At 36.4% G+C, this 25493-nt stretch overlaps 1 protein-coding gene across 1 annotated transcript; it reads right to left on the reverse strand.

Annotated features, from left to right (window-relative positions):
- Positions 1-994: 994 nt before the first annotated feature.
- On the reverse strand, positions 995-22696 carry angpt2b (angiopoietin 2b). Its single transcript, XM_083523378.1, has 9 exons — positions 21780-22696; positions 16072-16227; positions 14162-14283; positions 12153-12385; positions 11788-11912; positions 4940-5041; positions 3865-4031; positions 1937-2067; positions 995-1748 (listed from the first exon to the last, which is right to left on the reverse strand). The coding sequence occupies exons 1-9, from the start codon at positions 22044-22046 to the stop codon at positions 1588-1590; spliced, it is 1464 nt and encodes a 487-aa protein (XP_083379504.1). The 5' UTR covers positions 22047-22696; the 3' UTR covers positions 995-1587.
- Between the last annotated feature and the right edge of the window lie 2797 nt (positions 22697-25493).

The following is a 25493-nucleotide window of genomic DNA, read 5'->3' on the forward strand; positions in this document are numbered from 1 at the left end:
TGGAGTCTTTCATGTGGAACAAAGGTTCGACAGAGATTTATGTGTGCTTGTTGCATACCCCTTTCTCAGCCCTTCCAATTCTTCCTTCAGCTGGCTGAAAGAAATGATAAATTCATGGAGGCACTCCAAAGCTCTACTAGAGCAGTCCCACCCCCCACTGGTGTTGGGCATCTCATTTACACATTCAACCTGTTTGGAGTAACGCCAATAAAAAACAAAGTTCATTTTGCAAACAGTCACAGGTTCCATCCCCTCTTGAAACCCTTTACAAGGCTATGGCCTAATGGCCAGTCAGGTGTCTAGAACTCACCGTAAAACCAAACTTGATAGATGTCTTCTCCTGAGCAATGATCTACAGGCAGCTGGTGGATTCATAATAAAGCTGTTTGTGCAGCTTGGTGTGGTGTGCATGTAAATGTGCTCACATGCTATTCAATGCACTGCATCTTCATTTTAGCTCATCTGCCCTGGCAGCAATAAATTACTTGCAAATGATTATTACAGCTTGTGCATTTTCCCTCAACATATATTCATGATAGGATGCTGCAGATATAGTGAGGGGTCATGGGAATGTGATTGGGATCTTATCTGATATGGCAGTATAAGTATTTCTTCTATTTCACCAACCCTGTGCTGCTGGATGAATGGGTTTATTGAGCAGAGTGTTAAATCATGATTGCTGTGATTAATCTCAATGTCACATACCCAGCTAAGTGTTAAGTGTGAACACAGGTCAGCAGTGCAAAAGGGCCTGCCTCTCTGATCTATTTAATGGAACCTGCGCAAGCAGCCTGTATTGTATGCTTCATCAAGGAATTGGCATGGTCGCTGCGATAATATTGACCCTCTTAACACCCTGCATGGATGGTCAATCAACCATTGCACTGCATTCGACACAGCCCGCTGCTAAAACAACACCATGAACAGACTGCCTTTGGAGATGCTGGCATTGCAACCTTCATACTTACATTCTTACAATCACTGACGTCTCTGATCGATTTTATGTCCTTTTTTATTACAAATATACATTTTTATAGTAAATAATGTGACTGTTAAACATATACCTGTTTTAGTATCTCATGCAGTTTTTATGGGAGTATTCACTCATAAACTTTATAGGCATGTCAAAAAAGGGGCAAATGGAAAGGTGTCGTGAACAGGAAAGGGAGGAGGAATGGGTTATATTTACAAAGAGCTCTGTTCACTAGCCAAGTATACAAGCAAACTCTGATGTGAAATTCCAGTCCTTTGCATTCTAATCTGCATGAGCTTTTATATACAGGGTAATAATATACTGATGAAGCAGCTGGGTTCTTTTTTTTTTTGCCTGAGCAGAACAAACAAGCCAGATTTAATCATATAGTGTTCCACAATTTAAAAAAATGCATAAAATGTCAGTGAGTCTCAGCTGTCCCAACAGCCCTTTGGCGCTCTTTCGCTGTCTATGTCACAAATTCCCCAGTGTTGAATTAACACCTAGTGCTTATGTAAGTGCAGCTGGACACAAACAGGCATGGAGCAGAGATCTTAAATGAACTCAGGGAGTTTTGCTGTTTGTAGAGCCAAATGTCTCTGTGACATTTATTTTTAGAAATCCACAGGACGCACCATCATAGTGGTTCGGGTAACTATTGAGTTTGGTCCTTTCCAGTAGTACCACTTGACCCCATTGTAGCGCATCACGTTGGAGATTCCAGTGTAGTAGATGCCGTTTAAATTGGATGGCCCACAGGCATCAAACCACCATCCTGCAATAACAAAATATCAAGAAGAAGAAGTTGTCCTAACAAGACCAAACCAAAAACTCAACAGAAGTCATAACTTAGAATCAGGTTAATTCATGTCAGTGTAATAGTTTTTGGCAATATGAGTAACAAGAAGTTTATTTGAGACAAAAGAGACCAAAAATTTTGAAGTTACATGTGTAGTGATTTACCTCCTGAAGCCATCTGGGCACACTTGCAGCTGCAGCGGTCATTATCCTGATCCTTTGTGCTGAACATGGTACCTGAGTGGGTCAAGCTGCTGGTGCGACCGGCTGTACCACTGAAACCTTCAGCATGAATACTGGAGAAAAATAAATAAAAAAATAATTAAACTTTTGTGCAAAGCTTTCCAGAAAAATGTAGACTTTTATAACAGCACATCTAGACCAGGATGTTCAAAAAGCATGAGTGTAATTATAAGGTGTCCACAAGCATTTGTCCATATTATGTTGAAACGTATTTCCATCCTATCCAAAAGTTTGAAAAATTTAATTATAGGTCAAATATATTAAATTAAACACTGCTGTTGTAAATGACTTCCATTATCCATAATTAACAACTCACAAGGTGTGATTGCGCACATTTAGTATGGAAAGCAGTAAAAATGGACCACACAACATGAGCCTACAGGGTAGCGTTAAGGCTCAGAGACAACCTCACACAACTGGTCACGTGTCTGGCCGTATGAACCCAACATATTACAGAGGCTGCCAGCCTTGCACAGCATGCAAATAAATATTACACATCCGGTAAAGGGTAAAAAGGAAACCTAACATAGTGGAATTTGGCAATAGACCTGATATATCTGCATCCCAGGTTGTTTAGGCAGTGTGAACCACACACAATGAATTTCCAACATGCCCAGATTTAATAATGCCTCTCCACTTTCCAAGCCTTGTTCACCACCCTAGAATCTCATTTCAGTTCTTAGATGGGGTTTTTTTGTTCCATTTTCATGCAAAATATTTATTTCAGTAAGCAATATCCGATTCTTTATCTGTAACAGAAAGGTGAGGTTTGTTCGACTTGGCAGTCAGGATGCGTGAAGGCATTTTGCCTGAGTTCTTTCCAAGCCTGCCCTTGAATCAAAAGGCTAAAAGTACCTGTTAATAGAGAAAGCAGTGGAAAGCAAACAGAGGCAGTTTCCCTGCTCACAGCTCCAGCAACCACAGTTTAATCCTGAACTTGGGTTGCTGCCTAAAAGGTTGACATCAAAGGTTCTCATGTTCCCTGTGACTGCATGTGTTTTCTCCCACCACCCAATATATTGTTGTTGTTGATGCTTAATTACTCCTAGGTATGTACATATGTGTTCATGATGCCAAGCAATGAATTGGCATCCCATCCAGGGCGCATTCCCACCTCATTTTCATTGTTTCCACTCAAAATCAGAGATCTTGGCACATGGCCTTCGATTTGGCCCACCATGCCATACATAAGAAGAAGAACGAAGGTGAAAAAATTGCATTTGGAAAAACTAAAGAAAACAAAACAAGGATCAGCTTCATGTCTCTTTAGAGGTTACTGAGAAGCTGCATTAGACACTGATCTCAACTATACTATTGTAATATACTGTACGTTTCAGTGAATTAGAACTTGGAAAATAAAACTGCATTGGTTAAACAGATTACAGTGCAATGCTTCTGTTTTATTATTTTTTAATTTTCGTAAAATCATACTTGATAGAAATGAGGGCAAATGTAAATTTGATGTAATGTTTGTTACAATGCAAAATTCATTGTTAGCCCACAGCCCTCAATCAAGTTTGATATTTGCCCCTTTATAGCAAGCATGATACTATAGTGGTTTTAATATATAATCTCAAAGTCTGAAAATAGACCTTGTCCTTATTAAACACATACAGATAAGAAGCTCTGAATGTAGCCTATATTATTTGAGAAAATGTTATACAGTGTAGTTTATAAAACTAAACACCAAATGATTAACATAAAGTTTGCATTGTTTATAGCCTGAACTTTAAAGATGAACAAAATATGAGTCCAATACAAACAAAATGAGTTTGGAATTTAAATATGGCCAACCTGAGTAGGTCATTTTTGTCTATTAATATTGTGAGTCAAGACAAATATTTTAGTACCTATATTTCTTTTCCTCTCCATCAATGTAGAAATGGTCATACTGCGAATAGGCCTGGTTTTCTTCTACATCTTTAAGTTGGACCTTCAGAGTGTAGTCTCTGGACGTGGTGAGCAGGTGGATGACATCATTTCCTAACCAGTGTTCTCCTGAGGGGTCTCCAAATCCCTGCATATTGCATAAAATGTGAGTTTCCACAGACATAGCCACATATCATAAGACATCTGGAGTTCTAATGGTGCATTTCCATGTAAAGTCCTAAGGAAATGTCTATTTATAAAACAGCGATACATGGATTCTGTCTGGTGAAGCAGATCAATGAAACAACATTTGGTCAATGTTATTTAAACATTGCACACTCTAACACTTAAGGTCATATGTTATCAGCTATCTAGCAGACCTCCCTAATTCCATGGCCAAATATTTATCACACGCTTGTAAAAACATTCTCTTGGATAACAAATGAAAAGCAGTGAAAACTATTTTGCAGTCTTTTATGTTCCCCTATTAGCTGTGATCATTTCTCCTATCAACTGAGCAAGATGCATAAGGGGCTCATTTCAATGCCTAATACTGGGTTTAAAATGAGGCTTCGATTTACTGATTGAGCATTATTATATTGTGGGTACAAAATCATTGGCATTTAAATCAGATTTGTATCAGTATGGCAGAGATTTATCTCCTGTGTATATCACCTCATAAATTATTGATTTAACCTCAACTATGCTGCCTTTTTGGGTACTAAATTTTGTCCTGCAGTGAATTCTGAATACCATTATACCCCCTTGTGTATAACAGAGGAAATGAACGTTATAAAGAAAACTAGGTAAAACAATGTGTTCATGTGCATGGTAGAAGAAAGGAAAAATACATTACTGCATGTCCCCCTAAAAAAAGCTAAGGACTGCACTGATGGTAACACAAAAAAACTGCCATAATCTGCCTGTTTTTTCCAATGCATTATAGTTATGAAAAACTGTAATGTCTGTCTTATTTGTCACAACAGATTTAACACTTGTCATTGATTGAGTGAATGCCACATACTTATTTGTATACATATATAAAGAGACACTCACCATTTTATAATCTTTCCAGTTACGGTGGAAGTCCACTGAACCATTAAAGCGATGCTGAAGAACAGTCCAACCTCCTCCTCTAGTTTTCATGTCACAGAACACCTAGTGATATCATACAAAATCTTTGTTGATGGCATAATCAATACTTTCTAATTACTTTGATTATTTCTATAAAATTGTTTAACTTCTTAATGATATCGCTGACTTTTGGTACAATCGCTTTAATGGGTAAATTGCTGGGATTCTTGGTCAAGTGATGTGTAAGTTTTCTTTTAAGGCTTAGGGTGTCCTATTAAGGAAATTACTAAGGAAATTATTAATAGAGTTTGACTGTTTATTCCTTTTTGCTGATTAATCACCACTGATATTTGATTGCTGGAACTATCGGCTTTCGGCAAAAATCAATAACGATAGTTTTTCCGGCTTCGGGTTAGCTGCCATTACAATAGCGGCCTCTAGAGGTGACTCACTAATGCCACATGCGGTTTGTTTTTACACGTGAAACAGCGTGCTGCACAGATAGCGCTATATTATAATAATAATAATTTATTAATTATATAATTATATTTATTAATTCTTATATTTATTTTTATTTCCTATAACACATTTTCCATTAATCATGTTTTTTTTATTTTTGTTATAAAGTTCAGTACTATTTTACATGAAATTGTTTTGGTTTTATCCAGTATCCAATTTTAAACTTTCAGTCTAATCGGTTATCGGCAAGTACAATCCAACCTAGCTATTGATATCAGTAAAATCAATTACTGTTACCTCTAATGATTAATACTAAAATATGAAACTGCAAGTTGGAATGTAAATATAGTGCAAGACTACTACTACACATTGTCTGAGAAAAGCCCACTATATCATATATCAAGGACCACATTCACGCTTGCCACTGCCATGTGGCAAATGCTTCCTTTGGATCCAGTCATGAACAACAAGACTTAACAGTTTTTATCTTAAATCCATCAGACTATTTTAAACTCAGTAGTCCTTTATGTTGCAAGGTGACACTTTATTACTGCCACTTCCAGACACATAGATATTGTAATGCTTGGTTGCTTGATCCTAATGTAATAATTAGGAAGCTGGTATGAGCTAAACCATAGACATTTATTTGACCTTTTAGCTATACGGAAACTGCATATCTAAACCAATAAGAGCAAGCATGTATAGACTTCTGACAGATTGAATCAACACAGATATATTACTTACTATTTATTGTACTTGTATCCACTGTTCTGTATTGGCACATCAATTTACTCTGCCACTGTTCATTTACACTATAACATTACAGCATCATCTCAATCATTCATGTCTAATATGTGTCTGTCCACATCTCCTGTGTGATTGTCACGCCAATATTTAAAATCATGCCGATTGTCTAAATCTGAGTCTTATTACAACCATTTTAATGCTCACTGTACTCAGTGCAAATGACTAATACATGAAACCCCAGTAATACTATTAATAATAATGTGTCACACTGTATTGACAATGAGCTTAGGTAAGTGATTTTGATAATTTGTGCAGTAGTAGACAATGTAAAGCTATCAAAACAAATTACTGTTTCAGCAACCATGGTTCATGATATACTGTAATCTTGAAGAATAAAAATATTCGACACAGTATTACACACGAATAGGAGAGAAGGAAAAGAGTGAAACCCTTTGCCACAACCATACAATTTAGGTAATCCCTATAGTAGTTTTCTTTTAACAGTATTTCATGGCCAAGTTTTTTCTCTTGAAAAATGTGTGGTTTTCTAAACTTTATATAAACTGTATCTTGAATAATCTAAACAATTGTTTCGAAAAGATTCAGCCATTCTGCAGATCTTTGCCATTCATGAAATAAAATGTAAAATTCTCTGTCCTATTGAAATTCAACTTTTCGATTCCTCTACTCACTTGCATTACAATTACATTTGTCTTATCTAAAGTGACTTACTCTACAGAATACCTTTTTAAACGATTATTAAAATGTACATACTCATGAGTATTTAATACTCAAATAGGTCATTTAATGAAGAGGTGTGTTTACAATTTGGGCTCTTCTGGAAGCTGAAGCTGAAACATGGTTGTGTTTTAGCATTCGATAAGTGCTTTCAGATAAGTGTGGTAAATTTTTGGCTTTAGGGAACAATGCAGTTGCGGTAATGTGCAAGAACTTAAAAGATTAAAAAAGCCACACAGCTGCAATCAGTTGCAGAGGTTTGATAGCATACAAAGTAAGACAAGAGAGAGTTACAGTTGTCCAATTTTCAAATGAGGGGGAAGTGAACAAGTACCTGAGTGGTCGATTTGAAGAGAAATTATGAGATCCTTCTAGGGTTGAAAAGGAGAAACATGCATGACCAATTCAAAATAAGGAGAGAACAATAGCTGGTAGATAAGATGGGATCCAAGGCCTGATTTCAAGGAGATTGCAAGATTTTTACACACAGTCTTCTTTTCATTTTATTACAGCTGATAAGCAGCTTTCCATGATGAGAAAGGCGAGGGTGAGTTATACAGAGAGTAGAAGAGAGTAAACGACCCTCCAGGTAAGAAACAAATTATCACCATGCTGTGCTACTTGTTCCACTGCTCATCAGAATGTGAGAGACTGTTGATGTTTGAGGTGTCTTTTTCAAGATCTTAATGTTTTTGGAAGCAGTTAGTGTGTGACCAGTTTTAAAAGCGAGAGGTCTTGCAAGGTTTGGAGCATTCTGGAAAGGATGGAATCCAGCAGAGAGGAGGCATATGCTTCCACCTTTCTTTTGTAAAAAGAAGTCTTAGTAGCAGTAGCTTTAGAGGAGAATTTCAGCACAATAGAGCATAATGAGTACAAATCTGCAATTAGTTTATTGTCTCCACTTCTTCTAATTCTTTCCTTTTGCTTCATAGCACAACCAAAGAGTCACGGTGCAGGCAAGAAGACTTCAGTCATCTAGAAGATAAGGGACAGAGATGGTTGCTTAAGAAAGAAAGTGAATATAGGAAAGTGTTGCTTGAAGTGGTACAGAGAAGAAGGAGTAAGCTTGTGGTAGTGTTGTTGGTTTGGATATTGAAAGACATGAAGGAATGTCCACACTTGTATACAACCAGGCTGTAAAAGGAAAGGTCAAAAGTGCAAGAGGGAGAGGAGTGTGTGAAGGAAGGCAACAAGGAGAAAAAAGAAGAGAAGATACTAATTGGGAATAGGGAAGCCCATCGCTTTTTCATGAAGTTTCCTGGGGGCTGAGTGAGCAATAGATAACAACAATCTGAAGATTAACAAGAGCTCTAACAATAGCAACACTGAATTCAAATGACGTCTTGAAATGAGACTATGCAAGATGTGTTGAGTTCTATTTCTGGGATGCTTGTACTTTTCTACCTGCAAGTTTCCCAGTGAGCACAGAGAAAGCATGGGCAGCAGATAAAGCAACCGGCATTATTATTATTTTTTTTTTTTTAGAGTGATCCAAGTTTCAGTCAGTTCCAAAAAATGGAGAGAAAGATAAAGTTGAGATAAAGTCTCAGAGCTCACCTTCCACCACCCATTGAGAAAGGGACAACAATGAAGGGTAGATGAAGTTTCTGATAGTACAACCTCTGCTTTGTAAAGGAAGCATTCAGAGACTGTAAGAAAAGCTATTGGAGCAAGCAACATGTTGGAAGAACATAAAAGAAGAGTGGAGGTTATTTACTGCATGGCAGCATTATCAGAATCAGAATCAGGTTTATTGGCCAAGTGTGTTGACACACACAAGGAATTTGGTTCCAGCTGTTAGTGACTCTCAAAGTACAGACATAAATAAAACCTATTACGTAAAGCAAGAATAGATTAAACGGCTAATATAGAAAATATAATGTGTGATACAAGTGAATCGCTAATGCATATGTCTGTAGTCTCATGTGACACAATAAATGTCATTTTTTTTTTCTTTCTCAAAAAATTAAAACAACATTCAGAAACCAGATGGAGACAATATGCACATCTGATAATTCAGTAACACAAAAAAACAACTTTGACAACAATAATTGAAATAACAATACTAAAGTCAACAGAACCAAGCAGATATTAAACATCGGGAGCCTACATTACCATGCAGAGAATAGACCCAAGCAAACAACTACATAAATTTTTTTGCTCCTCTATCATTTGCTTATCTACTGAATATTTGAAGTACTGTATGTTACTAGAGACACTTAAAAATCATTGAGGATAACCTCACCCATAGTCAGAAGACACTGAAATATAAAAAAAAAAATAAAAAATTAAACAATAAACACATCAGCTTTAGCTGCTATGAGACAGGTTATTCTTTTACCCAGGGATACACTGTATCTGGATCTTATTTAGAACTTTCCACCACAAATTGAAGAAGCCTTAATAGGACATAGCAATAGTTGTCAGGCTAGGGTGAAAAGGGCTTTTTTCTCCCATAAAACTGGAATCCATCACATTATCATTCCTGGGCTTGGTCAGTTTATTCAAACAATGACCCTGGTCTTTCAGCATGCTTTTCTGAAATGCTAAAACTCTGTCCATGTTTTATTTTATTTAATTAGTACAAATGTTTAATTTATTTAATATAATTTACCAGCTCACTAATGTTCAACAATTATCTTTATTCAATTACTGTCGGGATCACAGAAAGAATGAATTCCTTCTGCGGTACGGCTTAACTCCTTGGCATCAGATTTACTGCTTCTCTATTCTACTCTACTAGTATATTTTCAACAGGTCCATTTGCTTTAGTAAATGTATTTTTAAGCATGTTTTAGCAAGGTGACTAAAATCAAAGAATAGAAAAGTAATAGAAAGCGGTTTCATGAAAGAAACCACTCATTTTGTTGTTGTTACATGGAAGACTGCATTGCTTAAAAGGGTGGCGAATCTGCATCTATTAACTCGCATTGCAGAGCTGCTTAAGTCCCAAATTTGGCAAGAGACTACAAAACCTCGGCCAAACACCTGGCTTCTGTGTGAAAAGCAACAGGGAAGAGAACAGACATAAGAAGTAAGATAACTATAACAATTTCCCCCGTGTCCTTTTACTCTCATCCAAAAATGCAATTTGACTGGAAACACTGATAGTAAATATAAACCAAGAGTGAAACAGAATAGTTTGATTCGGTTTAGAAGGCTTTCTCCACTAAAAATCACAATTACCTATATTAGAGCCCATATATATATACGTATAGATAGATAGATAGATAGATAGATAGATAGATAGATAGATAGATAGATAGATAGATAGATAGATAGATAGATAGATAGATAGATAGATAGATAGATAGATAGATAGATAGATATGACAGACAGACAGACAGACAGACAGACAGACAGACAGACAGACAGACAGACAGACAGACAGACAGACAGACAGACAGACAGACAGATAGACAGATAGATAGATAGATAGATAGATAGATAGATAGATAGATAGATAGATAGATAGAACTTTATTGTCATTGCATATTCCAGGTACACAGCAACGAAATGCAGTTTGGCATCTACCAGAAGTGCAAAAAGTAGCAATCGTGCAAATAGTGCAGATAAATAAGTAGCATATTTACAGCATGTGATAAATATGTAAACATATGTACAGTAAATAAATATTAAGGCTATAGCAGTGCGGAAATGTGTGGACATTGTTGAGAAGTACAGGTCAATGGTTTTAAGGCTATGGCAGTAAAGGTATATAACGTAAAGGTTATAAGATTAAAAAAATGGAAGAAACACTCCACCAGCCTCTTAGTATTCTTATCCCCAGTTTTTTCATTCCACTGTTATAATAATAGAACTCAAGACTATTTAAAAACAGTTTGTCCTTCCAACTTTTGATTTAGTACATGATAGCAAGAAATAATGTCAATAAATTAAAATATTTTACTCATTATAGAAGCATTATTTACTTACAGTTTATGATGTTATCACAGAAATTATTCAATAACTGTGATAACATCTTGTTGAATGGCTTCTTAATTAGCGATTAGGTATTTCATACTAAGTTACGGAAAATACTAGCTGAATTTTACCTTCAATTTTTCCACACTTACTCCTGAGTAATATAAAAATGTTTTGCAGTTGTGGGTGCTCAAGATTTTGCAATAAGCGTAATACAGATTACTTACTTCTATATACACTTCTATAAGGAATAACAGAAAATCTTAACATATTCATACTAAATGCTTTAATAATCATGAAATGCGCACTGATGCATGTTTCTTTCTTTTGCCAGCGTAGTAATATTTCATTCATTACTAAAGATTTCACTTTAGTCATAACAGTAGATTTGAGTTTTTTACTGGTAAATAAACACTATGGCATTACAATTATTTAGTAATAATAATAATGTATTAAAGCATGAATTAATATTGTGAATTGTGTCACCACTTAACTTTTGGCTTGATTAAGTACAAAGTTGTTAACATTGTAATAGGACTTTTATAAATACATTTATAAAAGGTATTTATAAAATACATCTATAAATATTGAATGTGATCTTTTCTGTTATCATTGCAAACTTGTAATGTGTGAAGTGAAAAGAATATGGAAAGTGTTTGTGGAGTCATAGGTATAGTTAAAGCCAAAGAGAAAATATAATTTAAAAAGTCAGCAGTTTATACTAATAATATTTCCATCTCACTTCCCTCGTGCCAGTAATATGATCCAAAACTGAATTTGATTTGCATATGTGTTTACATAAATTAACAAGCCCTAGTATATTACATTTACTACATCTACAGTACATATTGTACATTTGCAGTGGTTACATTATAATCTCAGAAACACAACACAAAATTGGATCTTTTATTTGAATCATACAACTATATCCTTTTTTTAACTGAAGAGCTGTTCAATATTACCTTTACTGTCTGTGTGCTGTTGGCGAGATGAATGTTGTATATTCCGTTCTCTGTAATTCCGCACTTGTATACGTCGGCACAATCTCTGAAAACAACTGTCTTTGCCTTAGACAGGCTGGTAATATCTGGCAAGGCAGAAGGTGTGCATTAAGCATTAAGAATGTGTATGTAAGGGTTTTTTTTTTTTGTCCTGTATTAAAATAGCATGTTGAGCAATGTTACTACTTCCCGTAATCCGTTGTTAAGTAAAAGCATCATTTTCTAATCCTGAAACAAGCCATTCTGGCCCACAGTTGTGTTTCCCAGAAACACACACTGATGCTTTCCAGACAGCTCATACATGCTGATTAGAGTTTGGCACTAACCGTTGCACTGGGCAATCATGGCCAGTAGCTGCTGCAGTGTCTCTGAGAGAGTAGGTTGCTGGTGCTGGAGCAGTGTGCTGTTGCGGGTGGAGCCAGCCAGCTGTCTCTCGAGCACACTGACCATGCGACTCTGCCTGTCCAGAAGCTCCTGCAGCTGTTGCTTTTCCTGCTGGATTGCCTGCAGCTCCTGGCTGTGTCTGGCCTCCAAGGCTGTGAAACGCTGCTCCAGGTAGCTGTTAAAGATAGAAAAAGCATCACTATTTGAAAATGATCCCTTGATGTTATACTTGTTTTTTTGTTTGGTGTGAGAATAAACTTTGATCTAATTTTTGCTTTGTAAAAATTATTTTCAAATTTCACTAGATCTTGTCTGCTAAGTGTATTTTGGATTATTCTTAGTCAATCCAGCGAAACAAAGGCTGCCGTATTGCTGGGAAATATAGTCAGGGTGCTTGGGTACCAGGGTGCCAGAAAGTAGAAGCAGGGCTGGTATTAATTTAGTTATGTTAAGCATTCTACTGTCAATCAAACCTACCCTATCAATAACTTTAATAATTAATAACATGCCATAACAAACATCAAAAATAAAAACCCTTATTACAGTTCCACTAAAAATCTTTGACTTAATATTAATAATGCTGGGAATCTTCCTTTTTTTCTTCATCTGCAGTAAACCTCAATTACTTTATTCACTGTCACCATGATAACCCTGTGCACAGACTCTAAGTAGCTAGCTGGTAGCTTTTAACCAGACAATTGTTCCTGTTTATCTTTATAACAGCTGGTAGCTAATAACATGTAATGTAGATTAGGTGATCCATTTATTTACATATAAATTAAAAATGTAGTACTAATAATGATGACTTTGAACTTTTTAAACAGCAAAATTACTGCATGGTGTTATTTAAATTATCATACTCTGTCCTTTATGTGTTAACCATAAATTCCCCAAAAGGACTACAGTATATTGAAAATGAAAAAAAAATGAAAAATAATAATAAGCTTTTTTATTTTTTTTTTTTAGAGATTGCTGTACTAATTGTTAGGTTTAAATAAGGGGTATATGAATCATAAAAATGAACTGTGCTTCCTAGTTTGTAAACATTTCTGTCCAAATTTCCTCAAACTCACATAAATAAATATTCTTGTAGAAGGGCTACTCTTTGAGTAGCTGGTGAAACTAAACATCCCTGAAACACCTGGTGAGTTCAAGCTTTCACAGATGGTGCTTTCAACGTCAAACCCGTAGGCAGCGCTGACAGTGTGTGAGTTTGCATCTCAATGTGCTCCAAATGAAGGCAATAAATCCTGCACGCCTGCTTTTTTTTATGACTCGTATTAATGACTTTATGGCAGGTACACATTGAAACAATCCAACCACATGGATTGAACAAACCATTTTGGCATTTAAAAAGCACATAATTCCCTAAATCACCTTCAGCATTCACTGTGCTCATGCTTCTGGAAGGCCTTATGCTTCACAGAGGAATACTTTACATTCTGTGGAATACCTATATTTATCAGGGTAAGTGATTTTACTTTCAAAGATTGTAAGTTATATAAAAATGTACATAATATTACAATAACGTCTATACAAGGCTAGTGCCATGATGACCTCCACATCTACTTTCGAAATAAAAAGTGCAGATGTGCAACAGGTGGTGTTTGTGTGTGTATGTGTGTGTGGGTGGTGAGCTGTGTTTGCCCTGGCCAGTTTTGTTCAGAAGCTGGAATGCTAACAATTGGAAAGAAAAGTAAAAACAAACATCTCTCTTATACAAGTAAAGCATGTCCTCAATTATTTGACTCCTCCTCTGAGTGGACTTCCTCTGGCTATAACCTAAATGACATGCAGATTCTGACATTTTTTACCCTGACACTTTACCACCCACTATGGTACACCTACAGCATGATACGCTATTGTACCCTCAGCACTGGACAAAAGCATCTTCATCATCAATGCAGAAAAGCAAAGTAAGGATATCCCTCAGGCCACTGGACATCTTTACCTGTTTTTGTCATTTAGGCGGGACACCTCCTGGGTCTGCTGCAAGAGTTGCTTCTCCAGTCGCTTGGTGGACAGAGAGTACTCCAACAGCTGGATCTCCAGTCGGCCTGTTTGGTTCAACACCTCCAAATGTTGCCAGAATGCGGTTAATATGTACACTCACAAACCCAAAATTAATTTTATTCACAAGAGGGTCAATATTTCTCAGTACTAGCGACACAGTGTAAGAAGAAAAAACATTTGACAGGAAGAGGCACATCAAACAATTATTTGTCCAAATATTTTTAGAACATTAACAATGTACTTTCTTTCTTTCTTTCGGCTTCTCCCGTTAGGGGTCGCCACAGCGGATCCTCCGCACGTTTGATTTGGCATATGTTTTACGCTGGATGCCCTTCCTAACGCAACCCTCCCCAATTTATCCGGGCTTGGGACCAGCACTGAGAGTGGCTGGGGATGGTTCCCTGACCGGGGATCGAACCCGGGTCGCAGCGGTGGGAGCGCTGCATCTTAACCACTAGACCACCAGGGGACCTGAGAACATTAACAATGTACACTAATGCATATTTTCTGGGTTGCTTGTGTTTTTGTTTTTGTTCCCATGCAAAATTATTAATTTTGAGGATTTAATGTGCTTGTATTTATGACCACTATACACTGTAACATTATCTTTTTAGGAGTTCATGTTCTAGTGATTATTTTTCCATGTGTATAAGTCCAACTTGCTCTATTTTTACAGCTACACTAATATAATAAACATATGCCATGAAAATCAGTTAAATATTTTTTCAGGTTGCAATACTATGTTGAATGGATGGCTGACAAAGGGAGGAAAAAAAAAAAAGTACAAAACACTATGTGAAAATTTATCTTAGAGAGGACAAGTAGTGAAAATGTTTTGATTGGGTGCTTTTGCAATGTCATCTAACCAAATATGGCAGTCAGTCCCACCCCCGCTGCAATAGATGGTGAATCTATCATTAAAATTGGGAGGAGCAAATAAAGAGATGATAAAAAGCAAAAATAAGGTTCATTTACCAATTAAGCAATATCACACAACAAAGAGCGCTCTTTTAAATTTTTGAAAGGATTTGTCCCTTGGCACTGACTGAGTCCAAAGTAAGTGTAGTAACATCTTATCTCCCCAAAGATGATTGGAATCCACAGCAAGTCTTAAGCAAGTTTTATTCCCCTTATACAAGAGCAATCTGCCAATTAGAGAACATCATTCCACTAATGGTTATAAACCATCATTCCCTCATTAATGTCTTTTTTCGCTCTAAAAAATAAGACAAATACATGGCTTGTCATGTGACTAAGATCCCAGAGTCCTCTGCCCTGAAGATTGTTAAAGTAAAAAAAAAACAATATATATATATTCATTTTTCATTTCATCTTCTCCCGCTTATCCGTAATTCGGGTCGCGGGGGCAGCAGTCTAAGCAGATTCCCCAGACACTTCTCCGTGTCCAGGGATCGGGCTGTCAAGGCCCCCGCCTTCGACTGCTGCCCAATCCTCTCAGCACCGGTCCCTTACGGTCCCTCCTGCAGGTGGTGAGCCCACGGGAAGATATATATATATATATATATATATATATATATATATATATATATATATATATATATATATATATATATATATATACTTCCTTTATAACTATTGTTTATTAGAATTAGACAGATGTATATCTTTGATTTGCTTTGCAACTGTCACTATGGTGTCATTGTGCAATCGGATTTGAGAACATTGCTGTGATGTAAATGTGAATAAATGTATCGCTTTTGATTGGACAAAATGTTTTTAATTTGCTATACTTCACAGCTTTCCAAGCAAATCTCAATACAGTAACTATATAAACTGATATATAAAGAAGAATCCACTAGTTTATTTAGTCCTCTTTTAATGACATACCTGGGTCTCCACATTTGTAAGTTTCCGTGTGTGTTCTGCAGACTGGCTGAGGAGATTAGTTCCGATCTCCAGCATGGTGGCTGTTTGTGTGTTAATGGCATTCCTCTGCATCTCCACCATCTCCAACCGCATGTTCTCTTGGATGTAACTCTCCAGCTGTGAGCATAACAAAGAAAACATCAGTTAGGTCAGACCACCATCTTAGTCCAAATATGCATCGTTTTTTTCTCCAAGAATGAACTATCCATTACAATAGGACAACAATTAGACTTTTCTTGTAGCAACTTGTAGCAGTAAAGCAAAGCATGCACACACATTCTTTAATACCAATCTTCAAATGTTCTACAAAACTTGCCATTCATTTGACTTAAAATGTTTAACTCAAATTGATCTTAAAAAGTGTTTTTTGTTTATTTGTTTGTTTTGTAAAAGCTTGTTTATGGTCTTCCTTTTGTATTTTTAGTAAAAGCATGTAAAAATGTATTACTGAAGAAAAAAGTAAAATGCAATCTTTTGAAGAGTTGGTTTAAGGATTTGAAGATATCTGAAGGAGATGAAAGCTTTTAAGCATATTCCAGTAAAGGGTATTAAACATCACACTTGGCTCCCTTACAGACAAACAGATAATATCACACACGTCTTATCCATCTGCACTATTTCCAAAAAGATATGCATAAGCAATTACTGAGGTACTGAACAAAGTCCTGGATGCAACTTCCATTTGGTTTATTATTTTTGTTTTTATTTAGTTTCAGTGCATATTATTTTACAGTAGGGATTTAAGCTTCAACCCTATAAGCAGGCTGATATTCAAATTTATAGTTTTCAAAAAAATAACATATGGCAGACAAATTGACTCAGGTTTCCAATGTACTATGTAATAATAACCACATCCTGGTAATATCCTTTCATATTTTCCCAGTAAAGCACTTTTCCAGAGTTTCACAGTCAAAGTAATTGAACTGCAATACTAAACAGGACATAAACACTGTATGGCTAAAAAGTTTCTGGGCACCTCACCATTATATGTGGTTCCTTCCGAAACTATTGAATTTAAACACAGAATTATATTATATATAAAATGTGCTTCTATGCTGTCGTTTAAAGATTTTCCATTACTGGAACTATACATATTCATGACCTTGTATGACCGTATAACATTATGAGCGGTGAAGTGAATATCACTGATTATCTCTAAATCATGGCACCTGCTAGTGGGTGGGATTTATTAGGCAGCAAGTAACATTTTGTCCTCAAAGTTGATGTGTTAGAAGCAGAAAAAATGGGCAAGTGTAAGGATTTGAGTGAGTTTGGCAAGACGACTGGGTCAGATCATCTCCAAGACTGCAGCTCCTGTGGGATGTTCCTGGTCTGCAGTGGTCAGTATCTATCAAAAGTGCTCCAAGAAAGGAATAGTGGTAAACCGGTGAAAGGGTCATAGGGGGGCAAAAGCGCATTGATGCACATGAGGATCGAAGGTTGGCCAATCACGTTGGATCCAACAAACGAGCTTCTGTAGTTTAAATTGCTAAAGAAGTTAATGATGTTGATGCTCGAAGGGGTCAGGACTGTTTTGGCAGCAAAATGGGAACCAACACAATATATAAGCAGACGGTCATAATTTTATGCCTGGTCGGTGGCTGTAACGTTATGCTTAGTCAGTGTATCTCTCCACTGGGGGCTGATACCTGTTCATGTTCAAGCATTATAATGCATCTCTGACAAAAGTGAACTCAATGGTGTGTTAAGGTTAAAGTGAAAAAGCTCAATGTCCTTCACAGAACCCTGACCTCAACCCCAAAACACCAGAACATCTTTAAATTGAATTGGAACACCAGCTGCACTCCAGGCCTCCTAAAACAACATCAGATCACGAATGCTCTTATAGTTAAATGGTCACAAATCCCCACAGCTCGCTCCAAAGTCTAGTAGAAAGCCTTCCCAGAAATGTGCAGGATAATATTACAGAAAATTGAGTACTAAATCTATGATAGAAAATTACACAAGCACATGTAAATGTAATTTGTCTTGCATCAGCAATCTTTTGGCTATATAGTTCAATGTAGCTTAGTATGTATGCATTTTTTTTACGATATGCAGTAAACTTTACATGTATCTTCACATTGTAAGCACTAGTTTCATTTCATATTTGAATCAATAGATTTAATTCAACTTCACACGTGAATCACTAAAATCACTAGATTCAAATGTGAAATTTGGTTTTGGTGGATGGATGTATTTATCACACTTTTTTTTTCATAGGACGTCACTTTTTTTGTCATTGTTTTTTCCATAATCCATAGTTTAAAATAAATGAATGCATTGATGAATTAATGTATATTATAATTCAGTTATGTCACCATGTTTTCAAGGCTTACACTGGATTAAATAGTAGCCTAGAAATGTCACATCATTGGCAGAAATGTCACATCATAATTGCTGGCTACTTTCATAGATTATAGGAAACTCATTCAAAACATCATTAGAGTAAAGACACAATTAGTGAAGTTGCAGGATGTTGGTTCTTCTACTGTGGGAATGATTGTGTTAAATTGCTGACAGTCCAATAAATTACCAATTACCATTCCCCCCCCCCCTTTTTTTTTTCTCCAAAGGGTTTGTGATATGTCAGCAAAAGAATACATATTATCTAAAATTAGTAAGTGTTTTAAAAAAGAATTTTGTGCTTGCAAAAGTAAAATATGTGCTCATTTCCTTACAATCCTCTAACCAGTTCCTTAGAACAAAAACATGGCTTCATTGAATGATTTCTTTCTGAGACAACTAGAATTAACAAACAAGTGGAAATATGGATGTTTGACTTCAAATAAAGGAACTTAAACTAAAAAATAATTGATTTGATGTATTACTGAAGATAAATTGGTGATTGGAACAGAAATAGCAATCAGGTTACAGGAAAACCTGCCTATAACTGACATTCACACCACATCTTTAACAAATATTCTATTTTTTAAGTAATTTTTAAAACCTTGCCTAGGGAAATATGGTGTTAGAGCTAACTGAACTCCCTTCTGATTTCAATTGGAAACTTTATTTGAGCTTGAGATACATGCTAAAGAGAAACACATTGCTGTTCAGGGAAGTCTGTAGCTGAAAATGTCAACATTTCACAAGATGAAGGGTTTTCCCAGGCAACCACACATATATACAAACTGACTTATCAGCACACATAGCCTAGGGAAAGAAAAAATCTAACCAGGTTAACCAGGAAAAGAAAGAAAAGAAAGAAACCTCAGTTCCTTCTATTACTCCTGCGAGATTTTGTAACAAAAATGTATGACTTGTCCGAATGTGTTGAGTTTTCAGTGCACCCCAGAGGGCTGCATAATCAACTGAGATAATAATGGATTTGGAATGGATAAGTAATTTGAAGTATAACCTTTAACTAAAATCTCAGTAAGAATAATTCCTCTGAAAAAAAAAACATGATTGTACAATAAAAAAAAGCTCTGTGCAGCTCACTATAAAAAAGTTCATGAGTCAACACTGCTTGATTTATGCAGCAAGGAAAATGTGTTAGTTTACAGTAATAATCGCTCGTCTATATTGCCCTTATTTCTCTTTTTAACTTTGTCTTTACATTACCAAATTAAAGCATTTTTTTCAAAGAAAGAAAAAGCAGTCCTATACATGCTGGATGTGTGCATAGTTAGACCCCCTTGTCATACTTAGCCATTCAAGTGTTCTTGCTTGTGTGTACACAGCACTAACCCTTTTGCCCTGCTCGTGTGTTTATAGTAAAGCTTCACAAAAGAGCCAAAGTTTCCACCACGGCACACTCCAAGTGTCATACAAACAGCAGGCTAATTCCCAGCTGGGGTGCTTCAAAGACACAGGGCCACCCTGATTGTGTCAAAAAATCATTCTGGATTAAAAATAGAAGTATGGAGACAAAAACCTCCTTGAAAGAAATACCTGCATTTATACCACCGCATGCTTCAAATCACAAATCTTATTGGTTTCAAAGGAGTGCAGTATTTTTATACAACACCCCCCACACACACGTACACACACAAAACCTCAATGGTATTTGCAGCTGTAACATAAATACCAGATTTATATTAATGTGCTTGTTGTAATATGTTATTGTTTCTATAGTAACAGCTCATGCACAGGGACTTGTATGGTGGACAAGCCACATAATCTAAAATAAACAGATTCAAATAAAACGTTGGTGTTTATCGAACAAAAAATGCATCGTCGCTGATGTGGTGACATTTTTTGTTAGGAGACATTTATTTAACGTTTATGCAAGGAATTTCGACTGTCAGCACTTGGTAACAGTAATGGTGCTTGGTTTCTTATTACAAGAAAGTCTTCAGGAAAGAGGACTTTCTGGTCTCTGAGTAAACTGGCAAGCTGCACTTGGGGAGAGGGAAAAGTGAGAAAGAGAAAAAAGAGGTGGTGGTGGTGGTGGTGTGAGAGCGATGTTTATCATGGCTAGAATAGAAGTGATAACAGGAAGTAGCGTGTCCTTTACTTATTGCATAACTTTGATTCTCAGCTATAATCTATTAAAGTGTGTGTTGTGTTGATCGTTAACAAATGAAACATTGTTTGTAATCATTTGCAAGGTACCGTGGTGTGTGCAGAATAACACACTCCAGACCACTTCAAGGCATTAACTGCACTCTGCTTCATGCTGTGTCGTATCACACCACCCCAGCCTCAACATGGAAGATTTTCAAATCACAGCAGGGTGTGTCATGTGCTATTTTTTGCTTATTACATGATAAAGTATTCAGGAAAGGTGAAACTGATTAAAAAAGTAAACCTCAAAATCAAGTCTGATCCTGAATAGCTTATAAGCAAACTCATAGATTATACCTTATAAGCGAACTCAGACAAATGTAGATGTTGGCTTGCTGCCTTGCTGACTAGCTAATGAATTTGAACTGAATTCTCAATAGCAATGAAATCAAAATAACTTCCTATCTAATATAATATATACTCTTCTACTCTTTCCTGGCGACTTTGCCAAGCGTGAGCCAGGTCCTGTATGACTTCAGCAAAAGTTAAAGGGAAAAAATAGAATAGCATAGAATCATTATAATAATTTAATAAAGTATTTTAAAGATTAAAGCAAAACTAAGGTTTTTATTTAAGATTTGAAGTACAAATCTTCAATAATAATACTTATGCACAATAATAAGGTCATGATCCCATGTATTTTCACCCCTGGGAATAGTGTAATGCGAGACATAAAAGTGATTTGATGTATGTATGAATGAATAAGTGGGGGGAAAAGGTTTTCATTCAAAACTGTAGCAAAAAAAAGAAAAAAAAAAGCAGAGACATAAACAAATTCACATGCATGGTTAGACTCAGAAGGGATCTGGTTTAAGACAAGGTTTGACATTTTGTATAATGCCCTTGCAGCTTACCCAGACTAATCTCCATGGTACACATCATCATTAGTTTTGTTTATTTTGGAATGGGAGACAGAAAGATGGATGCAAGGGGGTTGCTCTGAAGTTAGAAACTGAGAAATGCTTTTGGCTTAAATTCTTGCCTATGTTTTCAAGCCAAACTTGAATTTGAGAATCAAAGTTTAGGAACATTTCAGATTCAATATCAGATTGTGAAGGTTTTTTCACATGTAAAATCATCTACAGAGTTTCACAATATTTGGGCTGCTGTTATCTGCAGCCCAAAAACCATTGATGGAAAAAAAAAATTCTTCTCACCTTCTGCAGCCATAGTGTGTTGTTCTCGGTGGCACTCTCCAGGCTTTCGAGCTTTTTCTCAGTCTGGGCTGCGTTGGGGGCTAAGGGTGAATCTCTCTGCAGTGAATTGCTCACCCGGAAGTTTCCAGGTGATGGGCACTGCTCCACCTCTGGCAGGATGAATGTGTAGCTACATCGGCCGTGCTGCACGTGGTGCTGCCTCCTCTCTGTGCCAATTATTCCAGCCACCATTCCAGCCAGATAGCTCAGACTCAGCAGCCAGCCCATACCTAAAAACAGAAGCAAAAAAAAAGAATGGAGCACTGTCCTACCAAAGGGTTAAAAAGCAAGCTCCTGAGTGAGGGTTGTAGCAGGATAATTTTTTACCTCCTTCAGGTTCGGTTAGTCCTTTTTTTTGTGACTTCTTTCTTTTCTTTCTTCTTTGGCTCATACGATGCTCCAGGGAAAATCTCTTCTCATTACCTTACACAGAAAAAAAAAATCTACAGTTGCATTGACAGCAGCATACTGTAGATAGCACAGATTGTTTCACAGATTTCTGATCCAGTCAGCACTGTAGATAGCCTGATACAGGAAACATGCTGCAAACCCTCTGTGTTTATTTACTCTCGGAATTGGTTTCAGCCCCCCTTTTTTTTGAAGCTGCTCTTGTGAGAAAGCCTTAGGAGTTGAATTCTGGACTCAAGGGCTTTTGGACAGATCACCAGAACTTTTGAAGTAGCAGTCTACCTTAACATCCCGTCTCTTGACACACAATCATTCAACCTCCCTCCATCACTGACTTTTTCTTGTTCTCTCTTCTTCTCTCTTTCTTAGGAGTTGGTGGTGGAAGCCACAAATATTCACCAGGCACCCACTACAATAGCTCAAGCAGAGAACATTCTCTTTTCATTAAACCTCCTCCTCCTGTTTCTCTTACTCACTCACTCTCACTTTTCTCCTCCCTCCCCAACCCCTTACCATCACTTGCTCGCTGCAGTGGGTCCCTATGTTAGGGGTTACACAGTTCACAGCTGCACTTCTTAGTTAAAGCTGATAAAACGTATGAATGTTATTCATTCTCATATAATTGTCTTTGTCGAGTAAATTCATTATACCCATCACTGCACTCCCATTCCCTAGTGATTAAGTTTGAACTTCATCCCTCATGAGACACAGTGTAACTAATAAGCCATATGGGTTAACTAAAGTATGACGCCTTCACAAACCAAACAGTTTGGTTTTCAAAGGTGTGGAGGAACTGCATTTTTATACTATATATTACAGTAAGGTATAGTATAAAGATGGCTTATCTGGATTTTCCCTTATGACACTAGATCTGTACTCTTTCACAATTATATGAAGTAAAACAAACTAAAAAACAAATGTTTAACTGGCAATATATTTTAACTTAAACCAAAAAACTTTCAACTTTTTTATCCACCATTATTTATTCATTCATCTGAAGTGTCCACTTTATCCTATTATGTTCAATGACACAATGGCTCTGAAGTCTTTTTTAAGGAACAGTAAGCATGAGGTTTAAATGTGATGTCCCTCCATCATAGAGAACCGCACATTCTCCCACATTATGACTCTGACTTTCATCAGCTCTACATTTTATAAATGGTTTACAGGAGTCAGGATGTTCTAGTCAGACTAATTCTCTGCATATCTATCAGTATTATGTTGCCAACATAAACAGATTCATACTCTTGCTGTTCTCCTCCACTTACCAGCAGAATGTGTTCTTCTCTCATACTGCAACCACATGCGCTTATGTCATATATTTCCAACCAGGGCAACAAATACTTGTCTTGCTGCATCCTTTACCTTGGTAACTAAACGAGAACAATATGTTAGGGTTGGTTCATGAGCTATGATGTGGTTTTGTTCAATTACATCATCACAGCATCCATCGGTTTACCTGTTTTTCCGTCTCTTACACACACAAGAGGGAATGTGTTGTCATTAAATGACTAAACCTGCTGAAGGCTATGTTTAGTTTAGATAGCGATGTGTATGGATTGGTTGCCCAATCGCATGCAGTAAAGACTAATCTTTCATGATACTGTAATGAAAACAATTAATTCTAGAAAAACGTGTATCCATGTAGAAATATTTGTGACAGCTTTTAAGTTAGAACCTAAATATATATGATGTGCTGCAAAAAAAAAGCAGGTGCAGCATGTACTACGTAATTTATTTAAAACTGCAGAACATTTTTAAACTCCTCCCCCTAGGTCTTTTATAATGTTATATGAGAGTCATAATGTTTGCATTGTTTAACACTCTGTTACTCTACAATAGGTCTTTAAATTTAGAACAAGTATTAAAAGTTAAGTTGTTATACAAAAAACTATATGGTGCATTTAAAGCACAGATGCTACATGTACAAAAGGTGGTTTAAGGCCTCGAGATGTTCTTATACAACAGCGTTACTGTGTCATAAACATATAGGATGATATCTTTATCCTAAAAAAGTACATGACAGCCAAGAAAACTCTTAAATTAAGCTAAACTACATTTGAACAGAATAGCACTTTGAGCCCCGGAGAATGAAATGTCAGATCGCTCACTCCTACTTCCTTTCAACAACATAACATAGCAGTGAGAGCATTCGCAGTCGAGTCAACATTTATCATAAAGCCTGTCTCCAACACCACATATTCAGTCATTATTTTTGTGAGTCAAGAGCGCCTCACTTTTAAAAATTTCTGATGTGTTGAATGGGAACATTTACTAAGAAACTTCAAGGTCATCTCTTAGAAAACTGGATCTTTTCATTAAGTAATAGACAAGCTCAATTAATAACATTTTTCCTTCCACAAAGAGTGACTGATAACTCCCTGTAAATATTCTCATTTAGTTTAGCTTTACTTAGTATAGATTGTTAGCTACCCAAATTTGGGATTGTGTTTTGTTAGCTACCCAAATTTGACAAATGGTCCTCTTCAGTGTGTAATATTAACCAGCCTGTTGTATTTGACAAGAAAGCATTGTCAAAGTAATTTATTCATTCAATGAAGCAAGGACAACTTTGTTGTTTCAACAGACATTGTAAATGAAAGAAAAAGAAGTTAAATATATTCCAGATCTCTTCTCGTCACTGACGACTAGCTTATTGGGCAATATCTTGGTTAGACCATTTTCTAGCCACTTTTACTGGGGTTTTGCTTTTAAGTTGAGCAATTTTGGCAGCATTAAATTTTTAGCATATGACTCAGGATTTACTGAAGGCAGCTTGGATTTTTAAAACTTTACTACACTAATATCAGTTCTACTTTAACTATATAAATGTAAATGAATTTCACTGTAATGCATTACAAGAACTATATCACATATGACACATTATAATAAAACCAGCCACATATTACAAAAAAAAGATTATAACCAAGTAAATTTTTATAAGCCTTCACATTGTAAGGGTATGAAAGCAAAGCTAGGTAAAGTGTCAGTGTGTTCTGTTAAAAATCTTTGATGATGGTTGACCGCCACACATCTGATCTTAACTGTGATTCTTTGATTTTTGTACTGCAGTACCCTTCAAACTACCTTGAATTGACGTAATTCTGTCTGGGTGTTTAGATCACCCAGCCACAGGAAACAGATGGATTAATAGCCTATATAAAAACTTGGCATTAGGATAAGGAGCTTTTCCAGACACTAAAAAGGGTTTCTCTCTTTCTCTCTCTCTCTCTCTCTCTCTCTCTCTCTCTCTCTCTCTCTCTCTCT

The sequence above is a fragment of the Silurus aristotelis genome (assembly GCF_946808225.1).
Source record: "Silurus aristotelis genome assembly, chromosome: 21".
Classification (NCBI taxonomy): Eukaryota; Metazoa; Chordata; class Actinopteri; order Siluriformes; family Siluridae; genus Silurus; species Silurus aristotelis.